Source organism: Macrobrachium nipponense, chromosome 1 (genome assembly GCF_015104395.2).
Source record: "Macrobrachium nipponense isolate FS-2020 chromosome 1, ASM1510439v2, whole genome shotgun sequence".
NCBI lineage: Eukaryota > Metazoa > Arthropoda > Malacostraca > Decapoda > Palaemonidae > Macrobrachium > Macrobrachium nipponense.
The window spans coordinates 41,182,850-41,210,349 of NC_087200.1; the positions used below are offsets into that span (position 1 = coordinate 41,182,850).

General features: G+C 35.0%; 1 protein-coding gene across 1 annotated transcript in view; it reads left to right on the forward strand.

Annotated features, from left to right (window-relative positions):
• The window catches only part of LOC135219286 (corticotropin-releasing factor receptor 1-like), a 472,633-nt gene that overhangs the window by 119,769 nt on the left and 325,364 nt on the right, over positions 1-27,500 (forward strand). Inside the window, exon 2 of the mRNA XM_064255916.1 lies at positions 15,550-15,705. Within this exon, the coding sequence (XP_064111986.1) occupies positions 15,552-15,705 (154 nt within the window). The 5' untranslated portion in view covers positions 15,550-15,551. The remainder of the gene's footprint in view (positions 1-15,549; positions 15,706-27,500) is intronic.

Sequence of the window (27,500 nt, forward strand, 5' to 3'; positions counted from 1 at the left end):
ATATATATATATATATATATATATATATATATATATATATAAAGTTTTTTTTTTTTTTTTTTGGCCACGAGGAAAAAAATGAAAAAGCGAGTATGCCTCAGTAAAGGGTCCGAATAGGACCGAAAGTACTCGGCTAACTCGCTTTTTCATTCTTTTCCTTCGTGGCAAAAAAACAAAAAAAAAAACCTTTATATATATATATATACTATATATATATATATATATATATATATATATATATATATAGATAAATACATATATATATATAGTATATATATATATAATATATATATATAGATAAAATACATATATATATATATATATATATATATATATATATATAAATAATATGATATATATATAATATGTATTTATAGTATATGTATATATACGTATATATATATATATATGAGATGTATATATATATACTATATATTATATATATATATATATATATATATATATATATATATATATATATATATATATATATGAGCTTTATCACATCACTGTGATTCATATATACGCATTAAGCTACAAATGTCCTTTAATATCTAATTCGTTCTACTTCGGAATTAATAATTAATACACTTTCATATATGTTAACCGAAGGGGGGAATTTTTTAGTTGATAAGAAATTCGTCGGCTCATGGGCGCGAACCACTAAACCGAGAATTCAGAATTCTGTGCGTCCTGAATTCTCGGTTCGCGCCCATGAGCCGACGAATTTATTATCAAGTAAAAAATTCCCTTCGGTTAAGATACATGAAAATATATTAATTCCGAAGTAGAGCGAACTAGATATTAAAGGACATGTGTAGTGCGTTTTAAAAGGCAATGTGGAAAAACACCAAACGATTCAGTACGTGAATCTTTAAGGTCGTTAATCTTTATGTTATCGAACTTACATCTCCTTTGACTAGAGCATAATAAGGGATTAGTGATATGCTTGTAAATGATATTACTTCATTTACATAATCCAGGAGTAGCATCCGAAAAGGTTGAATTTTTTGCTTAGATCATCTGAGTGATGCATCAAAAATTTTATTTTTATACCCGAGTAACGCGCAACATTGCCTAGCGTTTTCGGTTGCCTAGGAAAATGTTAAATCATACTATACCATAAAATTTTTTATTGTGATTATATACCTGCCTCTCAATACCCGGCGTCGTGTACCTATCTGTCTGTCTTAACAATTTAGAATCAATAATACTTCCCTAATTGTCCGCAATGTAAGTCTCAATTCTTTTTTGGCAGCCACAAAAGTCCCTTCTTTTTCAGAGTGTGGTTTTATTGTACGTATATAAATGTCTATTGTTTTGTGTAATTAATTGTGAATTATTTCATTTTAATCTTTCATATTTCTAATTGTCTCATCAAGCACTTGAAAACGAATGGGAATATATTTTCCGTTTAAACGTTCTCTTGATATATGATTTTCTCTCTCTCTCTCTCTCTCTCTCTCTCTCTCTCTCTCTCTCTCTCTCTCTCTCTCTCTCTCTCTCTCTCTCTCTCTCATTCCATATTATTTTTAGTAAACTATATCTGATAATATAAACTAACAGTTACCGGTTCGGTCCAATAACAAATGATCACACATTAGAATTCACACTTTTTTTTTTTCTCACCTACATCATTTGAGAAAAACAAAAGTAAGCTTTTTCATGGAGTAGTAAAAACAAAATACCACGAACGATTCAATAATGTGTGTTGTTAATTGAACAGCCTGACTTGACTAGTACAGATCTGGAACACTTCAAAATCCTAACAGACCGTTTATTTCCGGTATGTAGAACTTCACACATTCGTCTGTGTTTCCTTTCTCAAGGACATGGTAGTATACTACAGAACAGAAACCCGTAAAGCACAATTTCTTGCTCTTCTCGGTGCCTTAAGAATAAAAATCAGTGTCCTGATTATTGAAAATGAAAACTTTCTACGTGTCAGGCAGATTTTTTCCCCATGTCGAAGGGAACATATTTCATTCGAATGAAGAAAAAACCACTTTCCTTTTGATAATTAAAAATAGCAATGTTTCTAATCCATTTCCAATAAGACCGAGATGTTCTTCTCGTGGCCACTGAGCTAATGACAGATGAAAAACCGGGAAAATTTGAGCGACGGGGCAAATGAAGTTCCAAATTAGACGATTATAAAAAGTCAAGGAAAGTATAATTTCAATTATATTGGTGATGATTTTTCCCAGGCATCCCTTGTGATACGAGCAGTGAAGGAGACAGGATTTCATTTTTACTATAATTTTTTTTTATTTTCCTTTTCCTTCTGATGAATGTACACAAACATTCACACAGAAAGGTATCTCTCTCTCTCTCTCTCTCTCTCTCTCTCTCTCTCTCTCTCTCTCTCTCTCTCTCTCTCTCTCTCTCACGATGATTGTTGCTTTTTGGGAACAATATTAAATTCTGATTCATCCCCGTAGGGTTTAGTGCCGTCAGTGCACCTCACATGATGAATTGTAGGCATTATCTAAGATTCTTCGCAGCGTCCTCTCGGCCCCTAGCCACAACTTCTTTTATTTTACTGTACTTCCGTTCATATTCACTTTATTCCATCCGACTCTACACCATCTCTAACAATTATTTCGTAGTCCAACTGCGAGGTTTTCCTCCCTACTGTCAATTTCCCTTTCAACGCTAAATGGTCTCATAGGTCCCAGCGCTTGGCCTTTTGCCTAAATTTTATTTTTTACTCTCTTCTATTATAATTCATAGTATTTAGTTTTGATATGATTTATTCTTCTATTATAATTCATAGTATTTAGTTTTGATTTGATTTATTCGGCTCAATTTTATTATTATTATTATTTTTAGCGTGTACGTCTAGTAGAAAAATGTATTTACTTTCTAGGTAGCTAGATGAGGGAATATGTCACGGCCTGGAAACTAGTCACAATAAATACACACACCCATATATGTATGTATGCCTGTAGCCATGTATGTATCTTGCAGTCATCTGTGTCACTTTGGGAGCTCCGACCTGCTTGAATATCTCGTATTTATAAAAGAAACGTCTATTAACGTTTCTTTGAATTGACAAAACAAAAATTGAATTAAGTGAAAGCAAACATATTTTTGTGCAAGTATTTCTTTAACATTTACCACATATATCATGATGTTTTTCGCATCATTCCTGTCGAATTAACGAAATTTCATCTCCAAGCTGCTCATTCATCAGAATTCAGGGAGCTACCTCTCAAACCATTGCAGGGGTGTGCACTGGCCAAGGTTACGTTGTTGAGAGAGAGAGAGAGAGAGAGAGAGAGAGAGAGAGAGAGAGAGAGAGAGAGAGAGACGTTACGCAATTGAAATATCAATATTCAAGGCTGTCTTCTAGCCATACGTGTCTGGGAAAACAAAACATTGTTCACCTATATTTGGCGGCTTGGTGGGTTCTTATTGTTTATTTTATGAATTATTAAAGTTCGGGTTAGTCTGTGTCCTTGTTAAGTTGCAAGGGAGCTTAATGTGAAATTTGTTAGATTGTTTTGTATAACGATGCTAGAGTATTTTCTCTGCAAATAGAGTTTTCTTTTTCTTCTGTGCGATTCAGTCCGTTTTAATTGAGAGGTTTTCTTTTTCTATTTCTTTCTCCTCTCTTTGTCTTTTTTTTTTTTTATAAGAGTAGAATTCTCACCAAACGAACTCCAGATGAAATTGCAAATAAATGTTTGCAATAATATACTTAATAATAATAACATAGAGACTAAAGAAAATACTTTATTTCTTAAAATACGTTAAAAAATCAACTAACGAAATCACATCGCCCTAAAATCTTTTTATTTTATTTTCTTTTTTTCGCGCCTTAAACACACAAAGACTGCATTTAAACTCCCTCCAATCAAAAGCCCCGTTACAGTGAATCAATCCCAGACGCGATTTAAATGCCACGATAGAGCTCAGAAAATGCAGGTGTCCGCTGAATGAATGGGGTGGGGGTAGGGTGGGGGGAGGATTTAAACAATTCGTTCACCGGGAAGATTTTAAAAGAGTTATTTGATTCGCCGGAGTTTAAATGGCTTTTCCTTTTTGAAAGTTAGAGGCGTTGCCATTTGGTATTAAATGGTGATATTTTACTAAAATGTACCTTTAAGTATTTTATAGTTTAAAATAGTTTTAAAGATTATGTTAGATTTAATATTGTTTAAAATATCTGATGAAATGAAAACAAATGAGATATTTCAAGTTCAATATGGCTTCTGGGGGGACTTAGTTAGATCATAAGAAATGTAGTAACAAAGATCTCTCTCTCTCTCTCTCTTCCAGTATCTGGCATTTAGTCTAATTACACTACAGCCATCTCTCTCTCTCTCTCTCTCTCTCTCTCTCTATCCTCCCCGCTCCCCCCTCCCCCCACCCTCTCTCTCTCTCTCTTTCAGGGTCTGGGATTTGGTCTAATTACACTTCAACCATCTCTCTCTCTCTCTCTCTCTCTCTTTCCAGTATCTGGCATTTAGTCTAATTACACTACAGCCATCTCTCTCTCTCTCTCTCTCTCTCAATGCTTGGCATGTCATTTGGTGCAATTATACCACAGCCATCTCTCTCTCTCTCTCTCTCTCTCTCTCTCTCTCTCTCACCCACGCCACCAGCCCACCACCTCTCTCTTTCTCTCTCTCAGTGCTTGGCATGGTATTTGGTCTAATTATACCACACCCTCTCTCTCTCTCTCTCTCTCTCTCTCTCTCTCTCTTAGTGTCTGGCATTTGGTTTAATTATACTCCCAACCAACTCTCTATTCCACCCCCCCCCGCCCCCCCCCCACTCTCTCTCTAACTTCTCCTTAGTTGCTACGGCCATGGCGTTTTGGTCTAATTATACTACAAGTCATTCGCCTCTCTTCTCTCTCTCCTCTTCTCGTCCCTTCTCCCCTCATCTCTCTTCTCTCTCTCTTACGAACATACAGGAATAGTGAGATGGGTTTCGGAATCATATATATATATATCTATGCAAATCATATATATTTCTATGTAAATCAGAACCTCACCCGAGGTATCACGGTATTTAGAATGGTGAAAAAAAAAAGTTATCTTTCCTTACCACCATGGGCTCAATAAAGGGACAAATAGGCACTGAAGCTCGTGGGGGAAGTGGAGGAAGACGGAAGAATGAAGGGATCGAAGCCCCAGATGCCTCCGAGATTTCCAGTGTGCTTCCAGACAGGCAAGCGAAACAGAGTTTTAGTATTTTATTCACACACACATACATATTTTATATATATACAACAATATATATATATATACATATATATATATATATATATATATATATATATATATATATGTGTATATATATATATATACGTATATATATATATATATATATATATAGTGCGTGAATAGAATACTAAAACTGTTTTGATTGTCTGTCTGAAAGCTCACTGGAAATCTCGGAGGCATCTGGGGCAGAATTAAACCAATTAATTCTGCCATTTTATTTAAGGAGTTTGTCTAGATGAGTGTCTTCACCAAAATAATAATAATAATAATATTAATAATAATAATAATAAAAATAATAATAATAATAATATTTTACAACTCCATTGGCAGAAGTTATTGTGGACATGATAAGCACAAACTTTTTAGCTGATAGTAATTTCTCATTCCGTTGGACGCTGGTTCGAACCCACGAGAGACCGAAATCAACTAAAAAATTACCCTTCGATTAACATATAGGAAAATGTATTAATTCCGAGGAAGAGCGAATTGAATATTAAAGGACATTTGTAGCTTCATGCATATGCATTTATATATATATATATTATATATATATATATATATAGATATATATATATATATATATATATATAATGTATATATACATATATATGTATAAATAAAGTTTTTTTGCCACAAAAATAAATATATATATATAGATATATATATATATATATATATATATATATATATATATATATTTATTTATTTTGTGGCAAAAAACTTTATTTATACATAGCATCACGTTTTATATACTTCGTGATCAAATTATTCAAATATAATATATATATATCTATATATATATATATATATAACATTAACACATATATTAAATAATAATATAATAATTATATTATTATTATTTATAATATATATATACGATATTACATTAAATATATATATAGATAATTATATATATATAGATATATATTTGAGATACAATGCTGGAGTTGTTCTGCAATTCGTGGGTGTAGGGCCTTGAAGTTTTTGAGCCAGTATCCATGGACTTCATCAGGACCTGGGGCTTTCCAGTTTGGCATTTTCTTTAGTTGGTGTCTTACTGTGTCTGTCGTGATCTCTGTGAATCTTTGTTTTATTCTCCCTGTTTCTTCTTCCTTGACTTCCTGGAGCCATGTTGCATGTTTGTTGTGTGATACTGGATTGCTCCATATGTTTTCCCAGAGTCTCTTACTTGGTTCGGCTTCAGGAATTTCTGGGTGGTTGTCTTCCCCTCTTAGTTGGCTGTATAGTCTTTTCTGGTTGGTTCCGAATAGTTTGTTCTGTTGGTATCCCTTATTCCTGTTCATGTACCGTTGGATCTTATGTGCTTTGGCCTTAAGCCTCTGTTTTACATCTTCTATTGTGTTGTTTAGTCCCCTCTCTTGTACTTTGTATTTCTCGTTGAGTTTCCTCCCTTTTTTACTTGCTTCTTAGCCTTTTTTATGCCATCTCTTTTAGTTTACTCAAGTCACATCTCATCACCATGATTTGCTTTTCCAGGCACCTTTTCCAAGGAGGTTGCTGGTTTTCTGTTCGTTGGTTGGTGCTTGTTGTGTTGGTTGTTCGAATCCCCATCAGTTCTGCTACTAATCTTGCTCCTGCGTATGCCAAGTTATTTGTTTCTGTGATACTGAGGGTGTGTATTATGCCCATTATTTCATTGACATCACTTGTTTTCTCCCTTAATTTCTTGGTGTTGTAGGCTTTCATGGAGGGGATCTTTGTTCTTTCTGTATCTGGCTCCATCCATTGTCTAATCTTTTCTACCCATTCCGTCCTCTCTGTTACTTCGTCGGTGTTTCTTCGTGTGTCGTTGTTTGATACCTTCCATCCCTGTCGTCTTCTGTGGCATCGTCTCTCAGTTCGTCTTCGTGTAATTCGTTGTCGTGTGACGTTTCCCTTTCCAGTTCTTCTTTTTCTGTTTGGGAGAGCCAGTTCTTTTTCTTTATGTTCCTTACTTGGTCTGCCAGCCTCTGCTCTGTTTGGGGGGTGTGGTTATTCCTCTCATTTCCAGATGGTTTGACCAACCTTCTTCTATATCCTCTCTCCGTCGGTTTTTTTGTTTCTGATGTAGCATCTCCATATTTCCTTATTTTCTTCTCTTGCCCATTTCTTCCTTTTTGCTTCTGTAGCTCCAATCTCAGGCTGTTGATTACTGTCGTTGTGGTGGTCAGTTGCTGGATGACGACCTCCAAGTACTGACCGTCTTCCCCTTCAATTGGGTTGAATACCTGGTTGCCGGACGAAGCTCCTCTGTTGCCAGAGGTTCCATTTGCGTCGTTGTCGTTTATTCCTTCATTTCTTTCCATCAATGCTGAGTTTAGCTATTTAACCCATAGCTGGACCCTACCCCATCAGGGATAGGTACTCATTTACAGCTGAGTAGACTGCGGAAATTATGGTAAAGATCCTTTCCCAAGAAATCAACGCCATCCAACGACTGACCAGCCCCAATGTTGCTTAACTTAACTTAATCAGTCCATTGACGACCTAACCCACTGCCATGGCGCCACATTTTTATTATTATTATTATTATTATTATTATTATATGAAGGTAGGAGACCCTCTCTCAAACATGTTTTGTTAAAGATGATGGCAGCATCAGTGGAATTGATTTTATATATTGTCTTTTCAATTCTTCTTATTATTCTCTTCTCATCAGGGCTGATATTTGCTAATAGCTGGCCGATGTTCATATCTCGGTGAAAGAAATGTTTTCTAAAAATAATAATTTATTGATATGATAACAAAAGTGGTTAACAAATCTTAGTCTAAGGGCGTAACGGAATTCCAACGTTTCCAACCGTATCATCGGTTCATTTTCAAGGAAAGGTGAGCTTGAACTGATTGAAATGGGGTCGTTCGGCGGTATTTATTGTGTCCCAGGTGCTCTGTCTGATGGGCGCTGCATTTTCATTGGCTGAACAGAGGATTAAGTCCCTGAGTCAAGCCGTCTTGCAGAGGTGGAAGCTCGCAATGCTCTTCTCGTGCGGACGCTGGAGACTGGGAGCGTAGTATTGGGAAGGTCATTGCCGATAGACGGGGGCACTTGATTGGCCCGTTCGATCGGCTCTATGGTGCTGGCGGGCGGCGCCCTTCGTGCCACCGTCGGGAGGAGTGAAGTCTCTTGGGTGGTGTTGAGGCTGGGTCTCTCCTTCCCGATGTGTAGGGCCTCCAAGAGGCGGAGGCGACGGTGGTCTGCTGCCTTATCGATAATTCTGATATTAGGAATAATGTCATTCCTAGTTATCCTGGTATTGTGGACGTTTTTGGCATGATTATGGATGGCGCCTTCCTGAGCGTGGCAGGATATCCTCTTCGAAAATCGCATAGTCGTCATACCAATGTAAGCGCCGGGGCATTCCCGGACAGGGCATTTGTACTGGTAGACAACGTTAGTTTTCTTGAGAGGGTCCTGCAACACGGGGGCTGGATTGTTTTTCATAATCAGGCCACTGGTCTTCTTGCTCTTGTAGTAAATTATTAGTTTCACTTTTATTATCACTTATTATTATTATTATTATTATTATTATTATTATTATTATTATTATTATTATTATTATTATTATTATTATTATATTATTATTATTACCGAAGATGAATTACAGGTATACTTTTCAAGGACATAAAATTTCTTTGTGACAAAATAATTAGTTTTGATGGAAAATATAACTTAATCTGCATAACTTATGCATTGAAATGTTTATAATTTGAACTCTTATGTCACATTTGTCTTAATATGAACCAACAATCCTACATTAGCTATAGGCTTTACTGTATGGGGAAGAGGACAGTATTCGGAATTAAGATTGAAAATTTATGCAAACAGTTATCGAACGTAGAAGGTTTAAGTTTCAAAAACATTAAGAAAACGATAACTAAAGGATTTAACAAAGAAATTAAGAGTTAGTAATAATATTGATCCATACACCGTCCAGACGTGAACTGTTATTCTGCCTTTGATTTTTATCATAAGTTTCCCTGCTGAACCTGATTCCATTTCTTTTATTCAGGCCTCAGCTTTATTATAGATTTTATGCGGGTCTTCATATAAAGGCCTGTTGATTTTTTTATGTAAGCAAGAAATAAAAGAGAAATCGATTCAAAGAACTCTAGGCACAGGGCGTCAGCGACGCAACCTTTTAACGTATGATTTCTCAGGTCAATACGAGTAAAAAAACAGCCAGGTATGACATCAGTGACTGGAGATATTAGACAAATGGTCACCAGCAACGAATAGGTTTCCTAGAAGACGATTTTCTTGCAATTTTATACCGTCGTGCAGCTGCGTCACACCGATCTTGGAGAGTAGGATTTTCAAAACAGTTGCCTGAAAATATAGCCTTCGAAATATAGCCTTCGAAATACCACAGAGGCAAAAATCATTTCTCGATCCTTTCTTTCACAAAGGAAACATTCGAAGGTCAGATGTTTCTCGGCGCGAGAAACTCCTTTTGAAAAGGGGCTTTACGTGATGCTCACTTCCAGGAAAATTCATTAGCTGTATCTTTTTTTATTTCATTTTCGAAGTATCTCATTTTATGGCTCCTTTTACTCTGAAGGAAGCCGTAAGGCTGGTTGCGAGAGTTCCTTCATGCACTCGAAACTAAAAGTCATCTTGCCTGTCTTTAACGCTTCTAGATGTAAGATGATAAATTTCAGCCTTTTCATTAATACTCAGCGGCGTTGGAAGATTTAAAAGAAGCAGTGCGTCGATAATGGCGTAATATATATATAAGATATATATATATATATAATTATATATATATATATATATATATATACGATATATATATAAGATATATATATAATATATGTATATATGAATATAATAATATATTACCACAAGGTTATACGATAAAGGACACGTATAGTTTAAAGTTAATAGGTTTGAGATCATGCAGCACTAGTAGGAAATAAAACTTATATGCAAAAAATATTCACTCATCTGTTAAGAGATTTGTATCAGTGTTAAAACGGTAATACTGTTCTATTTATTTATTTGTACTTTTATTGGATGCCATCATGTTGTCAAATTGAATTGCATATTTTCCTGAATATATTATATATATCATATATATAATAATATACATATATATATATTATTTAAAAGCTTGGGAACCTCTTTATCCTTCAAAAAGAGGAAGTGAAGTATTATTTCGGATTAGAGACAACGGTAAGATTTTATTATTTGTCCTCTTCATTTTCACTTAATCCCATTTTAACCTGACAACGCACCGCTGTTTAGGCATATATTTATACAATATACATATCGGCTGATTAGATTTTTAGCGTATACGTCATTGTTTGCTGATTCCCTGTAAATCAAATGATATTCTTCCGCTCAGTCCCCTTTTGCCAGTATTGACAAAGTATGTAAGAAAATTCTTGCCTTGTTTTTGTTGTTTTCCAACGGCGTATCAAAATCCACTGAAATGTATTAACAAGTTTTACGAATAGGTCCGGTCCGTTTTCATTCTTATTTCAGTAGCAGCTAGGAAGGATGTGAGCGCTATAGGTGTTGAATAGGGAAGTATAGAGTTGTTTTATGTATAAAAACACGCAAAGACTGACCAGTTCCACCAGTTCCAAATATATGTAGTCGTTACTCTAGTCTTTCTTGTAATGGTAGAATTCAACCTTTGACACTAAAATGAAATACCACATAAGGGAATAGTGCCTATAGCACTACTTCAGGTTCTTGCAGAGTCGCCTTGGCGGCTAGCTGCAGCTCCTTTAATTCCTTTTGCTGTCCCTCCGTTCACATTCTCTTTCTTCCCACCTTCTCCTAGTAAGTTTCAGCATTATTTTCAGTGGCTAGCCTTTGGCCTGAATCTCATAATAAAATATAAGCAAACAAGGAACAAATAGAGAATCCTCTTCTCCAGCCTCTCCAAATAAAAACCACCAACACTACAACCTCCCGGGAAGATGATAAGGAAATATTAGCCAATAACGCGAGCTCTCTGAAACAGCGAAGACTGGGATCAAGGCCCATAACAACCACATACCTGGAAACGAAATAATGAACTATGAGCGAGAGTGTCGCGTCAGTTTAACCATATATTATAGTCTTATTCAAATGAGCAATACTGTCTTATACATCATTGTGACCATGTCTTTATTAATGGAGATGATTTAAAAGACAAAATTAGTAGATAGGTATTGTGTCTCGATATTAAATCATCCTTATTTCTAACAGAACAAAATTTGTTAGCTTTAGCATATTTTTTTATGAAAAGGTTATAGAAATGCATAGTTTAGTGACGTTGATATGCCTTTATATATAAATATCCATAGTAGATTTGCTCTGGCAGACCGTTTTATGGCGTAAGATCATATTCTTATTCTAAAGCATACCTAACTTGATGTCTCGAAGATTTTAAGTTAATTCGAATCATCATTACGATCTTGAAAACTGCCTTTCTGCCTTGGGTCATGTAAAATTTTAACCTTTAACTAAATAGCTAGAACAAATTAATCATGTATTTATAATCTTATTTCAGTCAATATTTGGAGAATTAACACGAAGTTCCCATAGGACAAGAAAATGGAACGGGAGCCCTTGAAATGTGTAACTCATGCGAAGAACAATTAGAATATTTTAAAATGCCTGATAAAATCAGAAGGGAAAGGTCATGACTTTTTAAAAAGAAAGGGAAACCAGACTTCAAAGCAACAGACTGGCACTGCTTTGATCATATTTTTCCATCGTTTATTTCTTTTCGCGTATTTCTTCGTATAAAAATTTATTCGGGAGTTTTCATATTTAAAAATTTGTGACTGAATTTCCAGTAAGCGTCTTAGTTGCTGACGGGTCAGTCTTCCTGACTTTTTCATTTTTTTCTCACTTCTACTTAAATTTTTTCTTCAAAATTGTGGATAAGACACGCAATCGTGGAGTGGCTTCCATTTATTTCACTTGCTACGGTCCGTTCGCCTGTGCCCAGGTTTTTTCAAGCAAAATCTGATATGCAGAAATTTCCTGCGATAGATTTACAGCTCCAAGGGAGGGCAGTTTGGGATGGTGGGGGGCGTTTGTTATTACTTTTACTTACAATGCTTAGTTTACCAGAGGTGGTTAATTATTTACATTATTATGTTTACATCTGTTATTACACAGTGTAACTACATTATTGTATTAGTTTGACATTCTACTTTATATATTAAGAAATTTTTTTTTTTCCTCTGTGGCGTTTGGGTGAGGCTTGCTTTTGGCGATGACCTTGACCCTGTCTCCTTTCCCAGGGGCGGTGAGAGGGCGGGCCCTGTCTTGTTCTATCTGGACGTTTAGCGTGGGCTTGGATTTTGCTGTACACAAAGCTTCTATTATTGTATTGTCCCGATATGTATGGCATTTGTATTTTATTCTGTGTTGTCTATCAGTTCTTATAACGATGGTTTCTTGTCGTGCTTGACCGTGTAATGTTGAAAGATGGCTCCCGTGTTTTTGTTCCCAATTAATCTTCGTCTAAGTGTAGGTGATGTCCTACCGATGTAGCTTTCACTGGAAGGTCTGCAGTCCTGCTCGGGGCAAATAAATTCATAGGTAGTCACTTCCTTTGGCTAATAGGTTGGGCTTGAAATATATTCGTATGTTTATTTTGGTGTAAGGGGCACGTGGTTTGACTCCCTTCTTAATAATTTTCTTGCTGATGTTGCTGATGTATTCTTTTCAAAATTAGTCTAATAATATACTGTTATCAGGTGTACCACCTCCTTGTTATGTTGTTTTGTTGCATTGGTTTGTTGGTAAAAGTGGTATCCTAAAACGCCTTAAACGTTGTTCCTACGAGTGTACGTTTTTTCCTACTAAATAATCCAAGAATGATAGAAATGATACAAGGAATTATTATGAAATGTTTCGCTTCGTAATCATACGAGCAATCTGCTCCTCGAACAATGCCCGGTGACAAGATAAGAATTTATTTTTATATTGAAATTGATTGCATTAACACATATTCAAAACGAATCTGCAGGGACTCCGTCTCCTGATGTCAGAAAGAATATTCTGCTCATATGTCAAACTAATGGTTTCATCTGCAACATGTGGGATCCTCAAAATAATAAAGCTTACGGAAGAGGAATCATTTTCGTTGAGATATGAAATATTTCCATCAGCACGAGATGCTACTCTTAATACGTATTCACCTTTCTCACTCCAATTTTATATCTAGCAGGTTAAGTGATATTACAATTTGTATATATTTTTTCGAAGGGGTGTCAAAGATTGAAAAAATCGCAATAATTTACTTTTTATCGCCCCACTTTCAACACCCGAAATATTTTATCAATTAAATGAACATGGAGTTATATATATATATATATATATATATATATATATATATATATATATATATATATATATATATATATATATATATAAATGAACATGGAGTTATACATACGTATATATATATATATATATATATATATATATATAATATATATATGTGTGTGTGTGTGTGTGTGTGTGTGTGTGTGTGTGTGTGTGTGTGTGTGTGTATCTCCATGTTCATTTATTTAATAAAAAATTTCGGGTGTTGAAAGTGGGGCGATAAAAAGTAAATGAAAAAATTTCGGGTGTTGAAAGTGAGGCGATAAAAAGTAAATTATTCCGGTTTTTTCAATCTTTGACACCCCTTCGAAAAAAATATATACAAATTGTAATATCACTTAACCTGCTACAAATAAAAATTGGAGTGAGAAAGGTAAATACTTATTAAAGAGTAGCATCTCGTGTTGATGGAAATTTTTCATATCTCAACGAAAATGATTCCTCTTCCGTTAGCTTTATTATTTTGAGGATCCCACATGTGCAGATGAAACCATTAGTTTGAACATATGAGCAGAATATTCTTTCCGCATCAGGAGACGAGTCCTTGCAGATTCGTTCTGAATATGTGTTAATGTAATTAATTTCAATGTAAAAATAAATTCTTATCTTGTCACCGGCCATTGTTCGAGGAGCAGATTGCTCGTATGATTACGAAAAGAAACATTTCATAATAATTCCTTGTATCATTTCTATCATTCTTGGATTATTTAGTAAGAAAAAACGTACACTCGTAGGAACAACGTTTAAGGTGTTATATAAATATATATATAATATATAATATATATATATATATATATATATATATATATATATATATATATAGTATATATATAATATATATATATATATATATATAGATATATATATATATATATATATATATATATATATATATGATATATAAGATATATTATTATATATTATATATAATTATAATAATATATATATAATATATATATATACATATATATATATATATATAATATATATATATTATATATATATATATATAATAATTTCATATATATAATTATATCTATATATATAATATATAATTATATATATATATATATATTATTATAGGTTATATATAATTCACAGGAAAACCAAATAAACGTCAAAAAAGCTGGTTTGTTTACTAAGGTGGATTAATTTTCTTCAAAGAATTGAAAATGTACCCATTAAAAAGATACTTTAGGTAGTAAAAGAATCCTTGTTTACCAAAGGAGGGAGGAATCTCATTTATCCGATATGAAAATTTATATATCAGCTGCAGTAAACCCTGTAGATGGGTAGTGCCGTCAGTGGACCTCATGCGGTGCATTGTAAGCATTACTTAAGGTTCTTTGCAGCGTCATTTTGGCCCCTAGCTGCAACCACTTTCGTTCCTTATACTGTAACTCCTTTCCTATTCTCTTTCTTCATCTTACATGCCACCCTCTCCTGACATTTGCTTCATAGTGCAACTACGAGGTTTTCCTCCTGATACACCTTTCAAACCTTTTACTGTCAGTTTCCATTTCAGCGCTGAATAACCTCATAGGTCCCAGTGCTTGGCCTGTGGCCTAGATTCTATATCCAAAACAACTCAAGCTGCAGTAAAACCAAGTAAAGGTAAAAAATAAAAATGAAAAAAGAAAATACTTGAAAGAAAAACTGGTTGTTTACTAAGGGGAGGGGGGGTGGGGGGGGTGGGGGGGGGGTGGACTCAGTTATTCTATATTCGAATGTTTATATTAGCAGCAGGAAAACCAATAAAGTTGGGTTGTTTTTTCCTCAAGGAAACGGAAGAGGACCCATAAAAATGGAATTTATTGTAAAGAAAAAGGCTGTGTTGTTTATTAAGGCGGAAAATCGTTCACTCTATATACGAATTTGTATCGGCCACACACAGATACGCACAGACACACGCAAAAACACACACAAAGGTCCAGAGCACCATGATTGATGTCAAATATTTTGTTTTTCGTCTTCCAGTTATGGCGAGCGTCATAGCAGTGCCAGAGGTCATGAGTATGGAAAGTGAGAGTGCGTCCTCTGCTGGCCAAGCGACGCCCGCGCCCTTCGAAGAGCCTCTGTCTCCAGAGGGACAGAAGTGTCTGCAGGATCACTGGAATGACAAACCGCTAAACGGTAAGACAAATATTTTTTCTTTTTTTATTTAAAGATGCTTTTATATGGGTGAGTTTAGCTTCGGCTCATTTTCCGACTTGGGTTCAAGAAGATGAAAAAGCATTTTGTACCTAATTATTTGTGAATTTCGACTCAAGAAATAGAAGACATACTTATTTATCGGTGAATTAAGCTTGGGCGTATTTTCCGATTTTTACTCAAGAGGTAGAAGATAAAAATGTTTTTGTACTTATATATCAGTAAATATAAGTTCGGGGTTTCTTCTTTTTTGGACTGAAAAACAAAAAAGGAGAAGATAAAAAAGCTTTTGCATTCAGAGACTTTCGTATTAGTGAATTTAGACTGGGTTTACCTTCCATTTTTTGTATTCAAGACGTAGAAGAAAATGTTTTCATATATAAAGATTCTATTGCATTAATGATTTAGCTTGGGCTCATTTTCTGTTTTTGATTGAAGACGGAGAAATAGATGATTTATAATTTAAGTTAGTGGATTCAGCCTTGGCTTATTTTTTTATATTAGTGAATTTAGCTTGTGCTCATTATCCCTTTTGGATTCAAGAAGCAGAAGGGTGAAATGTTTTTATATTCACAGGTAATTTGTTTTTCAAGTTAGTGGATTTAGCTTCAGCTTATTTTCCATTTTGGTTCCATGGCACCGGAGATGAAAATGATTTTGTCTTTGAAGGTTCTGTTATATTAGTAATTTTAGCTTGGGCTTATTTTCCGATTTTGATTCAAGAAATAAAAGACAAAATGTTGTTATATTTAAAGGTATTTTTATATTAATGAATCAAGCTTATACTTATCTTCCGATTTTGATTCAAGAAGAACTAGAAGACAGAAATATTTATTAATTAATAGATGATTATCTTCTAAGGTAATGAATTTAGCTTGGGCTCATTTTCTGGTTTTTGCTTCGAGAAGAAAGCAAAGATTTTTTTGTATTCTATTCATAGAGGATTTACCTTAGTGGATTAAGCATGGACATATTTTCCGTTTTTTTATTCAAGAAAAAAAAAATTATGAGATAGTTTTGGTCTTCGAACTGGGTATAACAGGTGCCAATATGTTACCGATTACGAATGTGACTGCAAAATTGCTAATATTGGAATTTTGTTCGAATATAAGAATATCGAATTATTTTGATTTGTCTGTTTGTAGGAAAGCGGAAAAGTTATGAACATATTTAAAAAAAGAACATTTAGCACGTACAAAATCCATTTCAGTAGATTTTAGTTTTCTGAAAAGAAAACTATTGTGCCGACTTTGTCTGCACTTTTTTCTGCCGGCGTTTTTTTGTCCTCCCTCATATCTAAAAAAAATACCGTGGTTAGAGGTCTGCGAATTGGCATGTTGATCAACCATCCTCCAATGACCAAACATACCAAATTGCAGCCCCCTAGCCTCAGTATTTTTTTTCTTTTTTATTAAAGTTAATGTTGGCCATATTCGTGCGTCTGGCAACGATATAGGACAGACCATCACCGGGCCATAGTCAAAGTTTATGGGGCCGCGGCTCATACAGCATTATACCGAGTCCACCTTAGAATAGCTCTTATTTCAGTAGCCTTGGTCATACGATGTACAGAAAACTTGATTGTTTCTTCGACGCATTTTTTTATTTGTTTGTTTATGTATCTGATCCTTGATCTAGACTCAGCCTGAAGTCAAAATTATATAATATTGACTTCAGGCTCATGACCTCCTGGATTGCCTCCAAATATAGAAATAGGCTAAATGTAGAACCTAATCTGGGCCTAAACCTGAAATCGAAAAGTTGGTATTAGCCAACCAACATCAGACATCTCATTAAAGGAGTCAATAAGAAGTTATTTTCTTCCTGTTCTGTATTTCTTCTCTTATTTCTATTAATTGGTTTTCTTATTTTTCATAATTATTCAGTTGCTTGCATCTTTCTTCTGATAAATATAATAATACGGTTTCGGTTTTAGTTTAATGAAGTCAACATGTTAAGCTGACAGACCTTTCAATATCCTGGAGTCCGTGGGAAACCCATTTGGGTCAAAGGGGTCCGCGGCAGTGAAAAGGTTGAGAACCACTGACTAGATCTTAATTTTTGTATTACCATTCGGGAGAGTATATTATTCCAAAAACTGTAGGATAAAGAATTAATATCAGCCTCCTAAAAAAAAAAAAAAAAAAAAAAAAAAAAAAAAAAAAAAAAAAAAAAGCGTGACGAACAAAAAGAATCACTTGAATTGTTCATTTTAATTAATGATAATTTTTTCAAATACTGTGGTAGAGTTTGAAGTCCAAGTCCAGAGTAACAGTATGTATTTTGAAATAACATGGGCTACTAAGAAAATATACAGTAATCATAACGAATGGTGACATTCGCTAATCAACTTCAAACCTCAGTTTAGAAAAAAAATCGGAAAAAAGGATTATTATCAATAAATAAGATATTTTTTAACGATAATATTTTTCAAAAATATGTTCTCGGTATCATAACGCGACATGATAGACAACTTTAACGATCAGATCCTTTGCTCGTGGCAATGTTCTATTGAAAATACGTGATTATGTAATGTGAAAACCTCAATAACGCTACCCGACACATTATTGCCTTATATACATCTGAGGTCATAGGTGCCATGAACTTTTCATATCCTTTCGCGCACAGAGATCGGAACTATAATTTTGGTCATACTCTTTGAATGTTTGAAGAGCACTACAGCATTTTTAAGATCCATTTTAAGATTATTGACGAATATTTTACGTAAATAGATCTAAATACTTTCTGCTCGTCTCGCTCTCTTCTCTCTCTCCTCTCTCTCTCTATCTCTCTCTCTCGTCTCTCTCTCTCTCTCTCTACCAAAAATGGACGTCTTTGAAGAAGCTGGAATAGTTTGTGAATGATCACAAATTGGCGATAGAAAGACTGGAATCACCCTTAATAAAATGTTCGAATGATTAATGTTAACGATCGTTTCACCCAAATTAGAAACATAGATTGGCTTAGCTTTTGACAAAAAGTTTTCTTAAGATTAAAGGTAATTGTTCAACATAGATTATAATAGTATTTGTATATTGGCATTGCTGCAGTGCCAATTTCCTATGAAGTTTTTACAGAGAGCTAGGGGCACATTCCTCGAAATCAAACATTAAAAAAGTTTTTACAAGACATATTTTTTTTTGGTAGACAAATTATAATTTTGATGTAAGACGTGTTTAGCCAGAATAAACTAACTTCTAAGGTATTTTTTAATCCAAAAATTAGAATGAATTTACCTTTGCTCACCAGGGAAATTTGAGATAGAGATTTGTTTCTCAAGGGTCATAGATTTAAGCAAGGTCCCGGAAGGAGAATGAAAAGCATTACAAATTCTTGCACACAACTTCAGTCCACAGGAAAACACAGGAACTTCGGCTTCGTGCCATAAGAAAAAAAAACTTTAACTCTCCTCACTGAGGGATAGAGAAAAAGGAAAGTATTTTTTTCAACAATTGAATGACTTGAATGAAAGAGAACTCAAAAGAAAGACTGCTCTATCGTCCGTAAATAAATTTACATTCACTTTAATTGACTTCTGAGCACTCAAAAATTATGTTCTGATCTTCCATTTACTGCCCCGGTTTCTAAGTACCCTTTTTTCCTACCTAATGTTCAAACTTCTGAATCTGCTGATCGACAATCACACCGATATTGATAGGGCTTATAGCAAATTAATCAGTGCATGCCATCAGGCTCAAGTCAATACCGTCTTCTAATTAACGAGCATCTCGGGTATAATATGCGATCTCAAAACATCTTTGATTTTCTTGTCTTTCAGAATTTTGAATGATCTGGATCAAAACAACGAACTAGCGGGGTCTTTTTCCTCGGAGAAGATAATTGCCAATTACGTTGCCAAGAAAAGGGCAGTAACTGTAATTATGTGGGTGATGAGGGAGGAAAATGATTATCTCTCCTCTGCTCTCGTCTACTTTGGATGTTGGCATAACAGGATCTCTCCCTAAGAATTATACCGTGCTGTGCATATTCTCCGCCATGCCAACAAGGAGTCAGTCAATTGTTTCTGGTTATCAGAAATTAATTTCTCTATATAATGTGGTTCGGATCCCACAGTAAGCTGTAGGTCCCTTTGCTAGGTAACCAATTGTTTCTTAGCCACGTAAAAATATCTAATCCTTCGGGCCAGCCCTAGAAGAGCTGTTATTCAGCTCAGTGGTCTGGTTAAACTATGTAAGATATACTTAACTTGTGTATATCCTGAAATGATCATGTGTCTATCTTTCTGTCTATCTTATCGAAGAAAGTGAAATTCTGGCGACAGAGAAAGAAACTAGAAAAAGACTATATCCAAAGGGGAAAGGAGAATATTAGAAATAAGTGAACTCTTTGGTCAAGACGCACGGGAATATGTGAAAAGCATAAACAAGAATCGTAGCGCACTATTTTATAGCTGAATGTGCTAAGGCAAAGTCTTCAAGTTATGCAAATATATTAACATAATTTGCGTTGTTAAGCATTTCATACACGCATGTCTTCATTGATTAGCATCTATTTATCAAAAACAATTAGGCAGTAAAGTAAAAAAAATCGTATAGAGAAAAATATTTATACAGTGAGTCAAACATATTGATCTGATCCGACGAGCGAAAGCCAGTTGTAGGCAGCGTCCTCGGATGACTATTGCCGAGAGGCCCCACTCCCTTTTTTTTTTTTTTTTTTTTTTTTTGCAATTATAGAAGCGAATGAGCATCAAAAGAAGGAAAATACTATAACAGGTCTCATTTATGCCATTAAATCAGGGTTTCCTTTCAACTCTTTATGAACTAATGAGAGTCATTAAGGTTTACTGTAATTATCTCTTGATTAGCGCCTTATCCAAATAACACAATTAGATTTCTTCATCATGAACGTGTGTCAAAGAGTTCATGATAAAGAAAGATCATTCTCATTTCTATTTTTTGCTTTCACTGAAAAAATGGAAAAATGTCTCTAGTTTTATAATATGCTTCTCAACACGTATTTTGTATCTATGGCAACGATAGCATTGCTTTTGTATGACTTGTTTCGTATTTTGATTTTTGTGAAACTTTATCTACTGTTACAGCGCTCACTATTCCTTGGTATGGGATATCAGATCATTTGAGACCAGCACCTGCGTTTCAATGAGAAAGATATCTCTTCAATAATGATAAAGTCAACATTCGCTAGGATTTGAGAAATACATATTTACATTATCTTTCTTGAGATACTCGCTCCCACCCCCCCATCCCAACTAATTCTTTCAAAAAGTTCTTAATTCGTCAAAAAGATTATGAGGTTTTTATCTACAACGAGGTCTTGTCATTGTCAGTATCAGGAACTTAAAATAGCTTTTGCAGTTTACACTGAATTTAGTGTACCCGTGAAATAATTTTCTAGCTTGTATGGGATGTAATGCTAACAATATAGCTTTCCCAGGTTGTGTGGAACAATGTAATTGAAGCTAAAGCAACCACAGCTATAGATCGAGTTTAAAACTTGCAATGCCTTTTGTCCTTTGCAATAAATTTAAAAATCGTTTTTATGTATTCCACCTTTATGTAAAATACTGAGTCTAACTGCACTTATAAATAACAGTTGACTGCAAAATCACTTGACTTGTTTTTAAAATACATCACAACAAAACGTAGAAACACGATTAGAAAGCAAAGTCTTCCAGGCTGATCATTGGAGCACGTAAGCTGCAAATATCACAATGAAAAGAGACTAAAAAAAAGAAGAGAAATTATCTCAGGAAATCATAACGAGCAGTCTTAGCAACGAACCAACAATGAAATTGTCAACCGACAGACTGGATGATAAGCTCAGGACGATCTCTCACTAGAAAGCAGGTCGAATGTAACCATCTTATTTTATTTTAAACCCGTTAAATATTGTCAACATCTTAAGAGCAATATCAATGAAGGAAAAGAAAGCCAGAATAATTGTCATATCGTTTGTTTGCTTTTTCAAATTATATTTATGATTGATATTGCATAAAAATTTCGTCATTAGTATTTGTTCATTGAAAGAGGATAGCAATGATAACTATAAAAATATAAACAGAGAGAGAGAGAGAGAGAAGAGTCAGGTGAGGGGTGGAAGGCTTGCAGATAAACCTCTAATTTATCCTTTCCATTTCAGTCCCAGCTCTAACTTCCATCGCAATTCTAATGCAATCTGCAAATACATGAGGAAATGGACACGATTTTGAAAAAAAAGAAAGATTGAAACCTCAAAATGACAAATGAACTTTCCAGCTCCATAAGTAGTTGACGTTTGCTCGTCTGGACGCGTGAGACATATTTCATTCCCCAGTAGCCATTAATCTTTGCTCCAAAGAAAGAAATGGAATGTGTTCCCCAAAACGTTTAAACAGAAATTTATTGTATATGTGTGTCATATGAGCTATTATTTTAAAGCTTATGCCTACATTTCCCCAAGAATTATTGTGGTAATTACACTCCTAGAGCCTTTCCACTACATAGATTGAAACAGTCTGGGTTCTTTACCCTTCGGAAATAAACTTATATGTTTGCTTTATAATTCGATGAATGACCTATTAAGATCATATCACGAAATAGCAATTGAATTTTTCCAAAAGCTTTGTTACTTCCGTTCCTCTTGAAGTAATTTTAGTTTACTCTTGATAACCACCAGATGCTCAGAAAAGAAAATTGAATGGAAATGAAATTAACAACATAAAGAGGAATCTCTGGAGTTTTACGAATCCTGTATACAGAAGAAGAGTCGTTTAATATGATCATTATATCTATATATCTGTCTATCTAAGGAAAGAAGGAATAAGGTCGAATATATTCATATATTAGCTGACCAACCCGGTGCTATCCAGGAAATCTCTGACTACAACCTATATCTCTCTCTCTCTCTCTCTCTCTCTCTCTCTCTCTCTCTCTCTCTCTCTCTCTGTTAAGATAGTTGCTTCTCAACCCCCCTTCCTATTGGGGCTGAACTTGAAATTTTAGGAGCTTTAGGAGCGTCACTATTCATTCTCACCCCCTTGCCTATTGGGGCTGAACTTGAACTTAAAGGGCACCGAGAGGGTCAGCATTCTTCTCAGTGACCACCAAAACTGTGAATTAGACACTACTATCCGTCGTTTTGGTTATTTTTACATGTCACCCACTTCCCGTCCCTTCTCACCCTTCTCCCAGTCAGGGTTGAACTTGGAATTGAAGTGCATTAGGTATGTCACTATTCTTATCAGCATAATTGAAAACTATGGATTAGACACTAACATCTGTCTTTTCTTTAATTTTTACATCCCCCCCCTCCCTTTAACCCTGCAGTGTTCATTCCCAGATGATAGGTAGTATGTTTACCAAGTTTGATTGAAATTACTCGATGCGATTCAAAGTTCATGTTGAACATACACACACACACAAATACACATATATCAATTTATATATATATAAATATATGTATATATTAACTAGCTGATCAACCCATCTCTGCCCATGAAAACTGAATGACAACCAGTAAACTCTCTCTTTCACTCTCTCTCTCTCTCTCTCTCTCTCTCTCTCTCTCTTCCTCTCTCTTCTCTCTCTCTCTCTCTCTTTCCTGTTAAGATATTTGCTTCAGTTACATTACCCAGTAGTATTGACATTTTATATTTCATTATTTCTCACCCACTTAGAGTGCCTCTGTTCACTCCAGCGATCTCAAAAGCTATGGATTAGACACTAGTATACATAATTTTTGACATTTTATATTTTACCCTTTCTCAACAACTCCCCCTAACTCCCGCGTTCATAATCGGGACTGAACTTGGAGTTAAAGGGCATCAGGAGTGTCACTATTCATCTCAACAACCTCAAAAGCTATGGATTAGACCTAATATCTAGTTTTCTATTAGTTTTGAATGTCACCACCTTCCAACCCCCTTCTCACCCCCGTTTCTATTGGGGTTAAACTTGGACTTAAAGGGCAATAGAAGTGTCACTATTCATCTCAGCGACCTTGAAAACTACTATTTAGGCACTAATATCTGTCGCTTTCAGTTATTTTTAAATGTCATCTCCTGCCCACATCCTGCCCCCTCCTATTGGGGCCAAACTTGGACTTGAAGGCCATTCGGAGTGTCACTATTCATCTCAGCAACCTCAAAAACTATGGACTCAACACTAATAGTTGTCATTTTCTGTTATTTTTTATATGTCACCCCCTTCCCATCCACATCTCACCCCCATTTCTATTGGGGCTAAACTTGGACTTAACAGCATCGGAGGTGTCACTACTATTCGTCCCACTGACCTTGAAAACTATGTATTTGACACTAATATCTGTAGTTTTCATTTTCTTTTACCTGTCACCCCCTTCCAACCCCTCTTCACACACTTCCCTACTGAGGCTGAACCTTGGGCTTGAAGGGCATCAGAAGTGTCACTATTCATCTCACCAACCTTGAGGCATCGAGAGTATCATTATTAATCTCAGAGACATTAAAAACTATGGGTACACACTAATATTTGTTTTATTTTTTTCAGTTATGGCTATGGTCATAGGTATGTGCATGTGTATGATACAGATATGGGCATGGGAATGGTATGGGTATGGGCATGGGTATGATACAGATGTGAGTATGGTTATGAGGATAGGTATTGGTATGAGTATGGTACAGACATGGGAATGAGAATGGTATGGGTATGGGTATGATACAGATATGGGTTCAGTTATGGGAACTAGCACGCGCGACCGATAGCAAGCATCTGCTAGTTTATAGTATGTGCATGCATGTATATGTCCTGACTAATTAATAGAAAATCGTACACGGCGCGTGGGAGAGTCAATGCCCTGACATCATCATGCTATTAATTCATACGGCAACAAGGCATTCATACCCAATGATATACGAGCCTTTGAGCCACCCCGCTTATATCAATGAATGCAACTGTCAACTCTACTTTTGCACTGGAAAAGATAAATGATATTAATCTGAAATAGAGAAAAGGTCCAGGGAACAGTGTAAAGCTAAATGGATGCAAGAAATTGGATTAAGCCAGGTGAAGTAGTTCTTCAGAGCGGAAATCATTGTATTGATTGCTATTGAGTCATTAACGAACTTGCATTCGATATGTCACTTGTATTCCCTGTGTTGTTTAACAAATACTCTAGAGAAATACTGCGTTGGCAGATATGCTGATATTTATTTCTAAATTGTAAGAATTAATTAATTTTTTTTTACATCAAAACAGGATTCACGAGATTTCACCAGTCGCAGGTTTTTACGACGGTTTTGCTGCAAGGCGTAAACAAATTTTTAGGTTGCGAAGATCTGTTATTGTTTAATGAACCTATTCTACATGAGAAAAGGCACCCGTGAATATTTAATATGAATACTCGTTTACCATTTATAAGAGTGCAATTCTATTACTAAGTATGATTCCTTGGAATTCTTATAAATTATGCCTCCCATACTCTGTAGAATCTCCGTGATGTTATAGCTAGAAGGCTGATAAAAATCCCAAAGAAAAACAACGGAGGGTATGGCACAAACAAACCCCCCCCCCCCCAAGAAAAAAAAAAAAACTGGATATGAAATAAATAATACTTTTAACCTGAGTATATAGAAAAACATTCCAATAATATTGGAAGGTGCGTTGGTGGTTGTTGTTAATCGCAGTGCCTTTTAGTTCACTAAATATGTCCCTTTTAAAACGGATCTTAATAAAGAAACTATCCTTTGATAAAAAAAAATCAAGGAATTGGTTTTTGGGCTTCTTGTAACGTGTTTTCTTCAAATTGATAAGTCTTCTTCAATTAATGTTAGAAGAATTACCTCCTAACGGAAAGTCTCGATAGGTTGCTTCTGTGTCTTTTATTCTCATTGATGATAATCCTGAAATAGTAACAAGGAATAGAATTCTCATTTATAAAAATGGCTGGTGATGTTCCTTGTTAATGCTAGTTAGTCCTGCAATAATAAACTCATTTTTCGCAATCCACTAGATACAACCCGATAACATGAAATTTTTCGCTGAAGAAATTATTCCAAATTCATCATATTGATAGCACGGGAGATCATTATCCTTGTCATCGATTTGAAAAATGAGAAAACTAGTGAAAGACATGAATGATTCACGTTATTAATAGCGTCCATCACTTACATATCAGACTGATGTAAGCAGTCATTTGGTGGCACCGTTATTACGGTTATTGTATTTTCAGGGGAAAAAAACGAATATCATTTCTAATTATCTTCAAAGTTTGCTGTGAGCTCGAAGCATACGCTTAATAATGTAATATAGTGAAGCAGCACAAAGAATTATGACTTCTCTGAAAGAAAAATACGGTAACTGAAATTTTGGTTATCAAAATGTAATGGGGCACTGTCGGCCATTCAGCGTCGGGATAGTGAAAAGAGGAGTTGGAGTGGTTGAACAGAAAGAAAAAATAGAAGGCTTAAATAAACGAAATAAAGGGCAAGGAATTAATATTAGAAAACCACAGTTGCACCAAAGAGTATTATTTAGAGAAGTTGGACAACAATAGTGAAGAAAGGAAGATAGGATGGAGGAAAAGTAGAAAAAAAAATCTAAATTGAATTCAGCTTGGGCTGAAGAGACGCAGAAGATACCCTTTAATAAATGTCTACAATGCTCCCGGTGAGGTGCTCTGACAGCACTAGCCCTCTACGGGGAAATAAAGAATGCGTATGAAATGCTTTTGAAAGGAGCTACAATTGAGGAAACAAATGTCATATATTTTCATTAAACCTAATTTCCCGCAGCTTATTTTAATAATGAGACTTTGTGAAGGGAAAAAATACAGGTTTTGAATAAAATTGCCTTTATAATGGAAACCTATTAGAGTACTTCTATCTTTTTCATTATCTGGCGCGGAAAATGGCTTTCATCTCGCGAACATATGTTGATAATAATTAATCTATTTATGTAGTCTCACCCGTCTGTCTCTCTCTCTCTCTCTCTCTCTCTCTCTCTCTCTCTCTCTCTCTCTCTTCAGGGCCAGGCCTCATCAGAATAGCTAAGAGTTCTTGACAAGTGAAAGCACACATACCAAATAACACACATGAAAAACTTTTTGAAAGTGGTATAAATAATTATGGGGACGGTAGTATTGTACATTTATAACCAAAAGTCTTGTTCCTTATAGGTATCATACGACGATTCACGTCCAGTCAGGTACATCCCTGGGAAATGAACTACCAAAGAAAAAGAGCAAAAAATCTCAAGTTCTTTATCTACTTACTTCAGGGATTGAAATATTCCTAAATAACATGTAACTGGTGAAAGACTGAGATAATAAAATCCAGTGGAATACAGACTTAAAAATTACCTTTGACAAGATATAACGAACGGGGAAGTTTATGAAATGTCAAATGTCGCAAGGAATTTAAGTAAAATTATTTAATATGTGAGTTTTTATTCAGGATAATTAGCTAGGGAACGCGGAAAGGGAAAGCTGGACTCCTAGATTAACTATGAGGTAAAATTAAATTGTGCGCTAGAAGATTAAAACATAAAAACAGACCTTTTAAAAAGAAACACACACACAAAACAACAACACACACACACAACACACCACACACCACACACACACATATATATATATATATATATATATATATATATATATATATATATATATATATAGATATACACTAGCTGACCAACCTGGCTCCGCCAAGGAAAACTCCGAATGACTGTCTACGTTTTAGGGGAGGGAAAAGGGAAGGGGGATGGGGGGAGAGAGTGAAGAGGGAAGTAGGAGGGAGAAGGTGTAGGGAAGGTGGAAGGGAGAGGGGGAGGGGTTAG